At 41.0% G+C, this 16,552-nt stretch overlaps 1 protein-coding gene across 1 annotated transcript in view; it reads left to right on the top strand.

Moving 5' to 3' along the window:
• The first annotated feature begins 1,676 nt into the window (after positions 1-1,676).
• LOC140226482 (uncharacterized) overlaps positions 1,677-16,552 on the top strand; it is a 40,153-nt gene continuing 25,277 nt past the window's right edge. The window contains exons 1-2 of the mRNA XM_072306948.1: positions 1,677-1,781; positions 15,669-15,851. Of these exons, the coding sequence (XP_072163049.1) occupies positions 1,677-1,781; positions 15,669-15,851 (288 nt within the window). The remainder of the gene's footprint in view (positions 1,782-15,668; positions 15,852-16,552) is intronic.

Genomic DNA, 16,552 nt, shown 5'->3' with positions numbered 1-16,552 from the left:
AAAACAATATGACATTTCCTGAAGAAATGTTTAGAGATTGTCATGATGCCATGGAAATATGCTGCAGAGTTGGGGTTTTGACGATAGAAAGAGAGGTCATCACAAGGGAGCGTCGACGCCAAGTCAACATCCAATCCCTTCTCGGGCCAACGGTTTCATTTCCCCACAAATTGTTCCAAGAGTATATTTCAGGGTTATACATTGAAAATGTATACACCGATAATCACGTCACGTACAGCCAACTGAAAAACAAACTTCTTGCCCGATTTGAACAATTCCGCTACCTGCTGTACTTCATCTCGACTTTACGGAATGAGATTCACCTTGATATCATCGATGGATTGACAAAGTGTGCCGACCAGTACTTTTGTGTTGATGTTGCGTTTGAATGTCACACTGAGGAGGCAGCTAGAGCAGTGGGAGAACGATGGAATGAATACGAATTATCTCCTGATATGTCAGAGCATACAAAATCTGGAGTTGTGTTCATGCTGCACTGTAACCAAGCTGTGAGTTACTCATCGGTTTGCAAATCGACTAAACAACTATGCGTGTGTGTGTGTGTGTGTGTGTGTGTGCGTGCGATTGTCTGTTTGTCTGCATCTGTTTGTGTGTAAATCAGAGAGATTAAAATCTTCACCATCGTCAGCTGTAATCATTCATGAGGAGAACCATTGATAGTAAGCTGCGAATTCGTTGCATATGTTCTGGTCAGAAAATGCTTTCATATCATGATAACAAATAAAAGTTTTCTTCTTGAGGAGTGCGTTTTCTTCAATTTGTCTCCCATAATACAATTGAAAATTGTTAGATCGCAACTGCCGACCCGTAATATAACAAACATGTCGGAAATATAAATAATGTCCACCTTGGAATATTTCCCTTAAGAGTTTGGATATTTGTTCCAATTTCATCGTGTCACTGCTGGCAACCAAGGATAGCCTGGTGGTAGTGTCGCTGGGCGGAAATCAGTAGATGATAGGCTCAAGTCACGTGATTTTTCTTTTGCACATGCATGTTGAATAAGATAGGCAGTACGATTTTACAAATGTTATTAATTCGTAGAGAAAGAAGAATTGAAGAAAATTGGCACCTCAAGCTTTACCCCCTCAGATTGTCTCTTGCTTTCATTAGTTTTCTTCTTCTTAGGCATTTGCATCATGGACTGGTCTGTGAGGCGAGCTGAAATGATAATGTTCTTTGTTGATGACGTACAGTCTTTATCAAAGCCGTATACGAAGATGTAAATGTCAAGCAAAAGCTTCTTCATGTCAGAATAACTGGATTTCATGAGAGAAAAGAGCAACTGTTTCAGCGTATCGTTAGATAAGACCGATATTTGCGATATCCCATCATGTCTCAAGGCGAGCTGCCATAAAAAGGTATTTTGTAGTACCTGTAGTCATATCAAAACTTCTCGGTCATAGCTCATCTAGAGGAGAAAAAAAAGGCATTTCATCCTTCTCAACTATAATTTTGTTCCTAAAATACATCAATCACTCGTATTTTGCCATAATCCCTCCGCTCTACAAAAATATCTGCGTATGGATTTTTTTTTTGTTACTTTCTCGGTAACCATTATTGCTCAATCTATTGATGTTTCTTTCCATAAGCGATCGTTACATATTGACCGTTTCAACTGCGGAAGAACTCTCTCACTTGACCTGGCGGAAGGAATGAGCTCCAGCACTCTGCTGCGCGAAGTAGCCATGGATTCTTTTAGTTCAAAATTTCAAACAGATTTCTACAGGATCGTTGCAGACAAGGCATCGACCTGCCAGGTAAGATCTTCAGCGTTAGTTCTATAACACTATTCAGAGTAGATTTGATTTAGTAACTGTCTCAAATATCACCGTACGACACAAAACTAATGAGAAGTTGCACGCCTTAATGTTGGGATTCAAGTTAAGCGAAACGGCTCGATCTAGTCAGTCTAAAGTTCTTTTTATTTCTTGAAAAAAAAAACAATTATTCTTCTTTATTCTAAAATGAGAATGATTGTTGTGTTTTGAGCAGTTGCTTTTAACACTTTTTGTGGAAAGTGTGATTAGGTCTGTCAAAGAGCCGTCTTCAATTTTTACAGACTGATCACTTTCAAGTCGACATACGTTCGATATTACGGCAGTAAAGGTGATGGGTATAGTGACTGAGCAATCAGTGAGAATGCTGAGGGATGATAGTTCCAATCCTTGCGGGATTCATTAAAGAGTACATTATGTATCTACTGTTGTGTGAAAATTATTGCTTCAGAATGGTCTCATATCCAAGTAATGTGCAGTATAGTGTTTCCAGGTTAGTATGCCTGTACTGTGTCAGGGGGGATCGTTAACGATCGCATCAGTTTATTTTCAGTCCTATTTCTTGCATAGCCCACAATTTAGTGACATAAGCTGCACTTCAAATGGGCCTTTCACCTCAACAATGTTCAACACCTCTTTTCTCGGTATATCCACCATTGATACTGTGCTTGGAGTGTGTAATTTGTTTTAATTATTTAGAGAGGTTGAGAAAGGTCAGTTTTATCGAATTATAGGGGTCGTCATACAAGACCGACAGCAATGAGTCATACATCCCACGAATCATAGAGCCCACAAGTTCGGCAATAGGCAAATAAAGCCCATGAGACCAGGCCGGCACTAGGACTAGGACCTACCTGGTAACAACAGCACACGAGTTCGACCGATATAACACGTGGTTTAACGTGTCGGTCTCCAAGGCCTTGTTCGCTTACTGTTGAACTAATGGGTAATGTGACTCGTGAACTGTATAACTCGTAGACCCTTTGACTAGTGGGTGTCGGTCTCGTGACGTGCACCCGACATAATCATCTGTAAAATTACATTCTGTTCTTTTATAGAATCTGCCCCTAACTAAAGATTCATCGCTAACAACATTTTATGTTTGGTTTGTGATGCATGTTCACACATAATTTCATCGACATTCTAGCCAAAAAAAAAGAAAAAAAAAGAAAAAACAGTTTTCAACTTTTTTTCCTATTCAATTCAACAAGCCTCCCTCTTTTCTTCTTACCATTCTTTATTCTAATGGCAGTAAGTAATATTTTCTTACTCTGTTTAACTTATCGTTTCGACAATGAGAGGGCTCCGCCCTACGTAGTGCTATTTTACCGAATCATGAAATGAACGGCGAGCTTTTTCAGTTGCACGCACGTGTCTTCGAACACCAACGCTGGGTTTGCTAGAACGTGGTTTGCTACTCCGAGCGACTGACCTCATGGTGCTGAAATTGAACTGGTTTTCTAGACAAAACCCACTTTACTTTGATTTCTCTGGATTGGCAATAAATATGTAAGTGGTATACTATCGTGAGTTAAATTTGTTCAAAATATTTTAGTAATGTTGTGAACTATGCGCTAGAGTTGTAAAGTAACTTGAAACTTGTAAACGAATAAATTTGGTGAAGACGACTACAACTTCAAGTAACACTACTATCAGAGTTTAAGTTTCGAGCTTCCTGAACAGTTGCAATCAAAATCAAACACGAAAACCCGTTTGCGAATTTGATATAGGCTGTCCACGAATTGCTGATCGAATTCTGTTCTACTTTATCGAGTCTGCTTATGTGCTGTAGGCACCCTATATCTCTCCAACGTATGTCTGCATCGTCGCTTGGCGATGAACGATACTACTTCGATTTTTGTCATCATGAAAAGATAAAATTGAACATTTTGCGTGGTTGAATTAACAATTACTATGATACACCAATCGACTGTCGACTGTTTTTTTTTTTTGCTTTGTTTTTGTTTGTTTGTTTGTTTTGTTTTTTTTTTGGCCAAAGATATTAAAATATATATTCTCGACGATTGCAACGATTCTATTCGAGAGTAGGCCTACGTGATGATGTTTGTCCTTCGCTGGTGAAGACGACTACAACTTCTAGTAACACTACATTCATGCGCCTATGAGTAGTGGTATCATCTTTGGAATCCTATACTATAATACTCGAAGTTGTTGTTGTTGTCGCGGCCTTATGTATTTCCTGTTTTATTTCGGCGTTGCTGGTTTGTCTATCTCCTCCCGAGCCGTCGGCTCCGGGCAGCTGCGACCGGTGCCGTCGGCCGCAGGAGAGTATCCTACATCGAATGGCGCGGGTTTCGTCCCCTCTCCGCCTCCGTGTCGACGTCGAGGACGAAAAAGAAAAATTAATTAGCAACATGCATAATGCATTTTTGTGCGTGACGAAAGAGCCGAGCGTTTCAATATTCACGGAACCTGCGCTGGCCTCCTGCTTTCTCGATCTTCCATCTTTTAGCTTGCAGAGACACTGGGAAATACTAAAGATGATGGTGCAGCAAAATCTCTGACATCTTCCGGCGGACGCGCACGCACACACACACAATGTACCTCGCAGAACTCTACACACTCTACACTGTGTGTATAGGTCTGTGATGTACCTTTGCCTCCGCCTGTTACGTGTACTGAATGCATTGACGATGGTTACACGAATCTGTGTGTGCGTCATGATATGGACTGCAAGGGCATTTACGTACAGTTTGCCATTATTGGCGTCCCCAAATGAAAACAACGAACGTTGTTATGTAATTGTATTTTGCACAACTGTAGAATATTACACTCACTGCACTTCCGACATAAATACAAACCGAGAATGGCGTGGAGTATGCATGTTCGTGGATTTATTGGAGAGTACAAGTTTACCAAAACAAAAAGTGCTTACCACATTACATAACATAGTTACTCATGATAACATGATAGGGTTGTACACTTTATAGACGAGAAAGTAAAAACATGATCATACCAATGCTTGTTATACACAATTATACTTTCCGGTTTCAGGATTCGGTAATTTTACACCGACAAACAGAAATATTATCCAAGTAGTAAATGCTTTCAAACACGCCACTGCTATGTCTAACTCTGGAAGGACCCGGGTTTTCTCTCCGCAAATTTGTATTCATCTCATGACGAGCATCTGCACCGTGGAATACAACAACATATATACATGGCAGTGCTCTCTGCGTACGGGCCACCTACAGACAAGCACCCCGGATCCCGCCTTGCCTCTTAGGCCCTTGTCGGAGGACTCCCTGCATGGTAATCCGAGAAGTATCCCCATCGAGTATAACTACAATGGACTTCTCTGATTGACAGGCGAGCCCACTCAACTCGGAACCCACAAGCGCGTACAGACCCATATACAAAAGCCCCCTGCATCAGAAAAGTGCTCGGCACTAGTCACAGGCGGGCGCGTCCGTGACCCGCCGGCTTTCCTCACGGTGCCTCTTGATGCATAAATGGCCACAATAACAATTGTTAATAAAACAAACATTCCGAAATACACCCTTCCCTACGAGTTTGACATAACAAGTGGAAAACATTTCATGTACTGTATAAACTCCATCTGCGCAGAGGCCCAGAAATGAACAATTTCCGCCATACGGGCACAGCCCGCCGCCAATGCGCAGGAGAGCGGTACAGCGGTAAAAGGGGGGGGGGGGGGACGCAATAAAGATCCACGTTACACATATTTTGTTGTTGTTTTGCTATACACAACGTTAATCTAGAAAGCACACATCGGAACAAGGGCTAGTTTACATCCATAGTAAAGGCATTTTATGACTATCTCTAGCCCCAGAAAACATTACAAAACATTTACTACCAAACATTGGAGTTATCGAACTCAAAACGATCTCATAGACTCCCTTATCAATCTAATGAACACCTTTCATTACCAACCTCACTACCCGTGTCTATTTCAATTTGATTACTCATTACATGTATTTGATATTTGTATGTCTTTGTCTCCTTCACTTTCTCTTCCTTCCGCGCCTAGAGCACTCTGCAGAGTGGATTTGGCGCTATATAAGTCATATCAATTATTAATTATTATCATATCAATTATCATGTCGGCTATCCCGCTTCTGAGGTCTTTTAGAAATAGTGCTATGCCAACATCGGATAAATTTTAGTGTATGCCGTCCTGTTTGTAAAGAGTGGCGTCATGATGTCGGATGGCTTGATGCGTAATAACAGGAGCCCCTGCTTGCGGACAACATGCGCGTGTTCGCTTGTTCATAGCAAGGCGAATCCTATCAGCCCGATTCTGGTGGGAATCCGCAAAACGGGCGTATTTCCTCCTTGGCAGGATTTCCGACTAAACAATTATTGCTTCTGGAAGAAGTTGCTGCAATTTATTTTAAACATTGTCTCTGAGACCAGCTCCATCCGTGCTTTCTTCGGAAAAAACCCAATGTCGTTTGTACCCGCGTGGATGATGACGTGTGACAAGTTGCAGAAGTGCTGAGACGAAAGAATCGATTCCAGCCTGCTATGAACCTGGCCGAGTCGAAGCCCCCTATATCCTCTCCATTGGACTGGAGCCCGCTGCCTCATTGCTTGGACTCCCTCTCGACTTGCGAATCTCCCGGCCCAGTACGCTACGAGTCCCCATCTACCAGGATCGTACGCCGGCCTCGCCTGCCTGCAAAACAAAGAAAACTATCACCCGGCAGCGTCTAGCTCAACCAAATATTTGCTCTATGTGCCCAAGCCTTAGTTTGTATATAGTAAAATTGTCCATACTTTTCGACATAATTCACAATTTCTAAGCTGGGTTAACCCTGCTAAACTGGGTTAATCATACTTGAACTGCTCTATAATCTAACATGTTAATTTACAAAAGTTTATGTGCTCAAACTGAATGTTATAGCGAGCAAGACCCTCATTCCTCAGCATACCACAGTATATACCAACATAACAAAAACATATCCACTATTTTGGTAACTATACCAACATGAAGCTACGAACATAACTGTCCCCAACATGACGTAAGGGCCTATTCTGCCCCTACCAAATTTATACGAATGTAACGTTTATGTGTATTTGTCACCCAGCGCCCCATCTGCTGGATTACCTGCGAGTCAAAACCCGCTACTGCCGCCGCCGTGGCAGCACATATTCGGAATGAGTGGGAGGTGAAACGCGTCTCTAGTGCGCCAGCCATAGCCGGGAAAATGGGCAGCAGATCTAACGACGTCCATATACTTGAACAACTCTCTCGCCCGGGAACCGTGTCTCTCGGTATACACTGATGCGCGCATATACAGTGAAGGCACTAGTTCACTGCTCTATGGTGGTAATTCGTGGGACTTTGCGCTGCGGCTGTAGTTGTAGTGCAGCACTAGCCCCGGAGACCGCGCCGCAAGGCGCGGTCCTGGCGGCTACCTCGCAGCTGAGCGGGAGCAAAAATCACGAATAACTCCATTGCCACATTCACGGCGACTTCACAAATAAAGCACGGCTAAATTTCTATCATAAACACAGTGACAATAAAAAATGAAATATGCATTACATTTTCGATTTGGTTCTTCTCAACCATTTATCTAGAAACTGCAAAATTTTCCACATTTTAGGAGTAATAAGCGGCCTGCCCTAGTGCAACAGTGGAAAGACTTGCTGCTATATCCATTAGTACGCATGTACGCATGCGTGAACAATGACGTCAACGTTATGGACGCTCGAGGATATGAATGATGCACCATCGCACGGTGCATATAAGGTGAAATGAATATGCATCATGTAGCCAGCAATACAGCTGTCAATGCACTGCACTGCATGCATGCTGTGCGCATGTGCAAGTGGTTGTGAGTTTTAGTGAGCATCGGTGAGCTGAAGATATTCGCCTTGTAAGACAACATTTTCTGCATCATAAGCAATGAAATGCATCAGTCACCGAAACGAATCATTTAGGTTTAATCGACCCATGTAAGTAATCCTAGTAGTTTTTGTTGAAAAATTAAGAAAATATAGCGCCGAAACGGCACCGTTTTGTACAACTCCTCGATCTGAATGCGAAAAACGGCGCAGCCCCAACGCTGCACGTTGGGGCTGGTCGCAGTTAGTGCAGCACCCGAGTATAGGGGTTTGATCACTTTGAATCGGGGCATTCTTGAATAAACAACCCAAATCTACAAACTCGCCCTTCCATATCTTTTCTTTGGTCGATATGGGAACCGTTGAACCTAGCTCTTCCCTAGGTGTCGACATCAGGGGAGGCTTCGGGAATCCAGTGTCTGACGACTGACCCTGTTCATCGTCCTCGACCACAGGCATTTCATTAACCTTATGTACGGTCACCGTAGGCCAAGGCACTTAGAAGCCCTTCATTACTTGGGTACTCACCGTTATCGCCGACCGCGCCACCCATGTCCTGCTCAGGCTGGGCCGTCACATGAGCTCTCCCGGCCGCCTGCCCCGTAGCACGGTCCTCCGTCTGCACCCTGTAGTCCAGCTGCCCAACAGCGGAACTTGCGCCGGGGCCCCGGCTGGTATTATGTTCGTCTGCTGGGCTTCGGGCCGCCGACCCCGCGGATCGCGAGGACACTGGAGGGGGAGTAGTCGTTCCTTCCCGGCGTGTACTGGGTGCGGGAGCATTTCGAGCAATCCTCCTTGCTCTTGTCGGTACCGGAGGAGCGCTGGCCGATGCTGCAGCCCGTGAAGCTTTCCGCTGCGAATGTTTTGGCATCTTGGAAATTCCACTGCCTCTGATCGTAGCAAGAGTTGACGATTTTGTATCCGAATGAATAGCTCTATACAATAATTTAAGCGAGGGCCCAAAATTGATGCTCTCTCCGTGAAATCCACGCACAGAATGATCCCTTCTCACATTAACTGCTAAACTTTCCCACGCTAAATGTTCAGCTTTCCCACGCGCACTGCTAAACGTACTAATGCGGTTGCGCCATCGGGAACCATCAAAGGAGATCACTCGTTCATGTTTTCGGCGACGCTCTTTGCGTATGCCGCCTGCTCTCAGGCTCCGACTAGCGCCGAACGCCCTCAAAGGCAGAAAACAAGTCAGTGAGCGAGTGTAAACCCCTTTTAACGACTAGCGCCGTTAAAGGAACTATATGCAGCTCAGGTACGTCATTTAAGCCCCAGTCACATAATGCTCTGCGTCCGGCGTTACGTCCAAAAAAGTCATTTTTTCCGCGGACCCCCGCGGATCCTTTGCCGTCACCAGAAATTTGTACAAAACATGCGGGCAAAAAATGCGGACGATACGGACAGATACGTCCACTTTCGGATATTCTTACGAATTGGCACATAATAGTTCTGAACAGTTGCGGAGAGCTGCGCATTTTTTTCGGATAGTTACGGATAGTTACAGATTGTTATGAATAATTATGGACAATTTGGATTTCTCTTACGATCCCTGCTAAGTCAGTGTATTATGACAGCAAGGTTATCACATTTTGGACTGTCTTACACTGCAAAAAGTCCGGTGTTAAATAGTGAACACCGAGCTGGTGTTAAATTTTCGGTGCTCATTTATGGCGTTAAATTAACACCTCCGGGTGTCATTTCCAAATATAAAACTGTTTTTTGAAGAATTTCTTAGTGACTGCACTTCTTGTTGATTTTTAATTTAAACAAGACGATCAAGAATTTGACATTGAAATACTAGATTTTTTTTGTTAAATGTGAAAATACATTTACACCACAGTAACACCAGCTGGTGTGGTCTCTTGTTGAAGCTGAACGGGTGTTAAACCATTGATATTAACACCAACAAATATCAAATCAACACCATGTGGTGTCATTTTTAAATTAACACCAGTACAGTGTCAAAATAACACCAGGTACAGTGTCAAATTAACACCACGAAGTGTCAGGTGAACACCATCACAGTGCATTTTCTACACCTGTGGGTGTGGTCCTCTATTGAAGTTTGATCGGTGTTAGATTTAACACCCATGGTGTTAAATCTAACACCGATTTTTTACAGTGTACATTGTACACTGGGGAAAACTGAAATTAGATTACGTACAAGTTGTGAAAAAAATCGTAATCCTTTCATTTACTTTACAATAATAAAAGATATATGAAATTTTGAACTTGAAGTTTGAATTTTGTTTGTGCAACTCAAATATGAATAAACGTCATAAATGTAAAGAATGTATGTGACCGTGCATCACAAATTGAACAAAAAGTCCCCTCATTGTTGTTACTCCGGTGGTTTCCATCCTGTTTTTTGTCCCATTCATCGCACAGCCAGCACGGCTTGATAAAGATTAAGCGCTTGAATAGACACTGTACTTCAGAGCCTCTTTTCTCAGTTTACACTTTTTCTGAGTGTGTGCATTCTTTCTAATATTTAGATAGGTTAGGAGAGTCCATTGATTTGAGTTATACATCATTTTAAAGCTTAAAGTCTGCTCTTTCAGAACATGCTCCCAACTAAAATTTCATGTGTGGCAACTTTTTGTGTGTTTTGTGGTGCAGGGTCACATATAACATCACTATACCACAAATAAAATACAATATAGATCGAAAAGTTAAACATTAGAGTAAGAAAATATTACTTGCAGTCATGGAATAGACAAACTGTGGTTACGCTGTCGTTGTTCAGCGATATTCATGACTTACTGGGTTATGTTAAGGAGATATTTAGGATAAAGTAATGCTTATCAAAATAATTTACAGAAAAAAAAGACATCAAATCCTTCAAACACCCCTCCCACACCCAAGTACAATATCAAGTCATCTCTTGAAGTAATGTATCTTATGTTTGAATTTCTTGTATGCATTTCATTTTGTAATGCGCAGTGAATATATAGTATATTATTATAGTAGCTGCGCAATATAAATGTCCTTTATTATTATTATTGTTATTATTATTATTATTATTATTATTATCATCATCATTATTATAATTGTTATTATTATTATAATAATTATTATTATTATCATTATTATTATTAGTAGTAGTAGTAGTAGTATCATTATTATCAAAAAAAATGTAATACACATTCGATGGAGCGTAAAGTGCATGGGTAAGACTATAGAGAAATACTAAATTCGTTCTCATTTTATATACTTGTCCCTGTTCCACACCTTCCCCGGCCAGAAAAGTTAATAAAATGCTGTCACCCCATCCCCTACCCAAAATATTGCTTTTTTCGAAAAATATACATTCGAAGAGTACAAGAAAAAAAAATTCAGCACCAAGAGTCAACCGATGTCATGAGTATATTATGCTTGGTATATGGGTGCCACTTAAAATGACCATTATTGTGGGAGAAATTTCATAATTTGACCATGCAGTTCTGCCTCTCCACCGCTCCGACTGTGTTGTAGCATTCCTTCAGGTAAAGGCGCTGCAGCTTGGCAACAGGAGCAGTGTGCCTTCCCACGAGTCTCTGTGTTCCCATGCGACTGGAAAACGGAAAACGTCGAAGGACGTAATTGTCCGCAACATTCGTAGCTGTCCGTAAACGTTGGTAAATATCCGAAACTGTTGTGATACGCTAACTTGCGGTTAATTTCGGATACTTACGGTGGACGTAAGCGAACGCAAACGGACGGGAGGTAAATTTTTTTGCGGATGTTCTGCGTCCAAGCCACGGGTAGTTACGTTCAGTTACGGATAGTTACGTTTTGTTGCGGTTACTTGCGTAAGTTTGCGTCCGTGGCGTCCCTCTGCGAAATTTTGAACATTTCAAAATTTCGCAGGTTCGGCGACGTCATTTTGCGTTTCTTTACGGATGAGTTACGGACAGTTACGTCTACATACGTCCCTGCGGATGCCTGCGTCCACGCTGCGTCCCCCTGCGTCCACTTATTCGTATCTATCCGCGGCGGACGTAATCCATCGTAAAGCACTGTGTGACTGAGGCATTAGTTTGCTCGCCGTTTGCTCTCAAGTCCGATGCCATTGTACGCAGACTGTTTAGGACGCGGCTAAATATATTTGCCGATCGTACCCTTCCATATCAGATTACACGCGCAGCTGTGTCCATTCGTTTACTGCAGAGCTGCTGTAATCATACATATTCATAAGATGAGCGGACGTAGAGGAAAACCTCGCTTTGCCGACCGCCTATTTTTAAAATTGCAAGTGGAAATAAAATGTGTGGTTCTATGGTCTATCAAACCAAGTTTTGGTGACAAAAAAAAAGAGGGAGCAAATGAAGACGAATGCAGTGATGTATATATTCTTCTTTCTTCCATAACATGGGAAAAATATTAAAGAAAAAAAAAAACGAGGTCGTGAGACCCTACTCCCACGGGTGCCTATTAAACCTGATGACTATGATCTCCCCCTCCCCAAATAATAACAATGATAATAATAATAATAATAATAATAATGATGATAATAATAATAATAAGGATACTGATAATAATAATAATTATTATATTATAATAATAACTATAATAGGAGCAATAATTGTAGGCCTAATATTGATTATGATAATGTACAGTCTGAAGCAGATGTAGTTCTATATGATAATTATATCAAGCCAAGTTTTGGTGATTAAAAACAAAAAGGAGGGAGCAAAATTATGAAGACGAAAATATCTTATTTTTCTCTCATAACGTGGGGAAAAGAAACATGAAAAAAAAACACAAAACAAACCGAGGCCTTGAGACCAGCCGTGGATTCCCGCGGGTGCCCGCGTGGATGCAAGAGCAGGGGGTAATCAAAGTTATAGTGTTAATATCTTCCCGTTTCGACGGGAACAACATGTGGGCAGAACTTTCGGGGAATCTCATTTGCGTTTTTGGTAATTTTTCCCTGAATGTTTTTGTTTTTTGCCCTGTGGAGGTGGAAATGTGTGTGTGCGTGAGGGGGGGGGAGGGGTGAGGGGCAACAAGACAATCAACTGTTGGACTTCAACGGGTGCAAATAACCCCTCGAAACTCAAGTTCTATAATAAAAGCAAGTATAGTGGCGGGAATGATCCCTACCAATGGACCGGATCGCCGGGCATATACTACAAAAATGTGGGTGGTCATTTAGAAGACAGCACAATTAACGAAAGAATGAGAAGACTTTTCGTTTTATTTCTTCAATAAAAATGTGCAAAATCGTATTATGAGAAAAAAAATAACCCCCCTCAGACCCGTGGATTTCCACGGGTGCTGCTAGTGATAACAATGATACTAAATTAAGTTGTGACTTGCGCGTGAATTCGATTAAAGTGAGGAAGAGTTGCGCAGGGTCGTCAGCCTCACTCTCTCGTCCTGGCCCATCTATATCCAGTGGCAAGACATAATCAAGACGGCTGGAGATAAGTCAGGATGCAGTGGATGGCCATCAGTGAATGAAGTTAGAGACATTTGCTGTTCCCATAAAGCAAAAGTTGTTTACACGCTATTTATAGCCGGAAAGCTACAAGAACCAAAACATCCTTCAAAATACGGCAGCAAAATGACAAATTTTACGAATACGGAGACATGCACAATGCGTGCAAACTAATTCTATTCAAAATGTATAGGGAAAAGAAGAAGCGACAAAATAAGAGACTGTTGAGAAGGCACGCCGAAACAGGTAGGTACCCTACAGTATACTATGAAGACCAACTGAAGAGAAACTCTTCTAAAAAAATGCAACGGTTAACGCAAGCACAAAAACAAATACTAGTACATTGAAAACAACATAGTTTGACCACTTTTCGTCACATACAGAAAATCAGGCGCTTTTTAATGTAGTTTCATATCCATGGAATTGAACCAATACAGCCAATTTGCCCCCAAATGACAGAGAATATTAGGTTTATTTCTGGTCACTTTCGTAAGTTGATTAGTATTTGTACTATTTGCACGTCGTCGCTCAAAACAACAGCTCTCTTCGCGCTTTGAGAACGCTGCCTACAATGAATTTTGAAACTGAACTGCGCAAAACAATGTTCATCTTTAATGCTCTATATCATGAATTATTTTGTCTGAAATTCCGAAATACTAGAATTCTACCTTGAATTTCATTTCACTTCGAACTAGGAGACGACGATCACACCAAAAGAAACTACATGAACTACGTGCGATACCAAGCGACATAGTTTACAGGTCGTACTTTCCGTTCACTGTACACGTTCAGAGACAAGAACAAAGGCGTCTTCTTCTTTTGTATGCCAGCGTGGGGACGATTTAAGTTCACCAAAACAAAAGGATGAAAGACTTGACCGACGAACGAAAGCTCAGCGTCTCTGAGGGACAAAACCAAAGCAGCTTCCCGCAGGACAGCGTCCAAGTGGAACAATACAAGTGGAACCCCATAGACAATACACGCAGATTCAATAGCATACACACACGTGGTTTACCAATGAATCTTCTGATCTATACACATCACACAAAGGGTGCGCTCGCTGCGGATTTCCCGACGCGAAAAAAAAAAAATACATCTAAAAGAAAAATCACGTATTTACTCGAAATTGTCCAATGTAAGCATACTCATATTTCTAGTGGAAACGATGGTTATGCTAGTCAGTTACCACTACATATCATTGTCAGTTTCTTGGTGTAACACATTATGGTACCACAAGAATTCAAATGTGGCCCAGCACCTCAAAACAAACAAAGTCGCCAGACATGAATTTTTAGTGAAGACCATATTCTGAAAGAGCAGATCTTAAGCTTTAAAATGATGTATAACTCAAATCAAATGGACTCTCCTGACCTATCTAAATATTGGGAAGAAAGCACAAACCTAGGAAAAGTGTGAACTGAGAAAAGAGGTTCTGAAGTACAGTGTCTATTCAAGCGCTTAATCTTTACCAAACCGTGCTAGCTGTGCGATGAATGGGGGAAAAAAAGGAAGTAAATCACCAGAGTAACAACAATGAAGGGATTATTAGATTAAACTGAAATTAAGCATGCCTCATAAACACATTCTGTCCATAATTAATGCCAACTTTCGAAGCAGTAGCTCTATCCTTCCAAAAGTTATTAGAGTTGAAAGTGAAGAGTGTGGGCAAGGTTTTTCAGAAATGAAATAGGGATTCTAAAGACACACCTAATCACACTATTCTACCAAAAATGTTCGAGATAAACTGCTAAAAAAAACACACTTTCTTGCCCGTTTTATGATACCAGATTTTAGCATAATGTAAAAGAAGACCCGCTCTTTCAAAAAATATGAAAAAGTCAAGTTCGGCTAGATTGACCAATTTCACTTATTTTCAGTCCTCACGCAAAATCAGTGTGTGCAACTTTATGTTCGTTTTGAGGTGCACGGTCACAAATGATCAATGTTTTTCGCGCTCTTCTTTGTCGCCGATCGGCGACCATGGCACGTCAGGACTATTCAAGGTCGCCGTTTGGCGACCATGGCACGTTAGAGTGAAAGACCGGACACCTTAAAAGGGAGATGAAAAAAAAAATGAAAGAACTAAAATGAATGGAATGGGACCGGTGTTAATATTCAATTATCAAAACGGTAGAAATTTTCCCCCAAAAAATTGCATGGTAGTTATGAATATGAAGATTTACTGACTGTTTGTAAAGCAGTCCTCGGACAGCTGATACAACCGAGCTGACGATGTCTAGATGTCATATATAGCATATATATATATTTTTTTTTTTTTGCCTCAATTGCTGGATGATGTATAAACAATAATTGCTTATAATTCTTTATTATAATAATTGTTTTTTCCCCTGATTACGCAGTGTAAAACGCTGTGTGATTTTTTTTTTCGGATTACTATAACATAATGCTTTGAAAAGCGTCATTTCATTTCGGGTGTTTTTTTTTTTTGTGACAAACATGTTAATTTGTCCTCTCAAAATGCCAATGTGTACTATAGGCCTACAAGGAAAATCATGCGATATGGCGTAGGGGGCCATAGAGACATACCATTTTTTTTTTTTTTTTTTAGTTTGTCGATGTTTGTTGGTTTGCCATTGCTACAGATACAGGACCTTACAGTGACCACTGGCTACTGGAATGACAATCTTCAATATCACTCCTCAATGGGAAAAGACTTGGCTCGTTGGGTTTGTACAATGCCACGTCTTTCGACCTTCAGAGTGAAGTGCCACAACTTGCCAAATGGTTTCTTGTCAACAGCAGCTGAAATGGCCCAATTCTGCCAGGTGTGTTATATTCTACTGTGTACAAATACGACCATGATGATATACTTCAAAGTTCAGCCTTTATTTCTATAAATCACCCACCTCTTATTGATGCCAATCATCACATTGTAGAAGTAACTCTCACTCGTTGTCCTGTGTCTAAAGTATTAGTTTATAGCGCATCAGCCTCGGCATGTAACCATTATCTTTATTTATTGATTCCATCTTAGCACTGGTTTCGCAACACAATAATTACTTGCATTTATTTTGTTAGGGGAAAATAACTAGAAGTAAGAAATGCTTGCAAAATAGAAATGTATGTGAAATACAGAAATGCCTGCTTAAATCTTACATCTTCATTCAGAAAGTTCTGAACTGTACAATCGTTTTACTGAAAGGGGGCCGCATGTAGATATGATGTTTTGTCAACTCATCAGAACCATAAATATTGTGATTAAAAACACTACTATAAACATTAAGAAAACTAAGAGAGTTGAGTACCAGATATCATATCCATTATAGAGGTAATGTGTATCAAAATTGATGAATGAGTTACAACAAGATGTATATCTTCATTCCAAATTGTATTCTCGATGTCATGCATTTCATTATTTTTCAACAATGGATGGATTATTTCTTTTAAATAAAGGACATTAAAGTAGAGGAAAATAATTGATTGAAAAATTTGACAAAATTTTGAAAGATAGAAGGGCCATCTTGTT

The sequence above is a fragment of the Diadema setosum genome, chromosome 3 (genome assembly GCF_964275005.1).
Source record: "Diadema setosum chromosome 3, eeDiaSeto1, whole genome shotgun sequence".
Lineage (NCBI taxonomy): Eukaryota > Metazoa > Echinodermata > Echinoidea > Diadematoida > Diadematidae > Diadema > Diadema setosum.
Note: the sequence above shows the minus strand (reverse complement) of the source record. Positions and strands in the feature narration are given on the sequence as shown.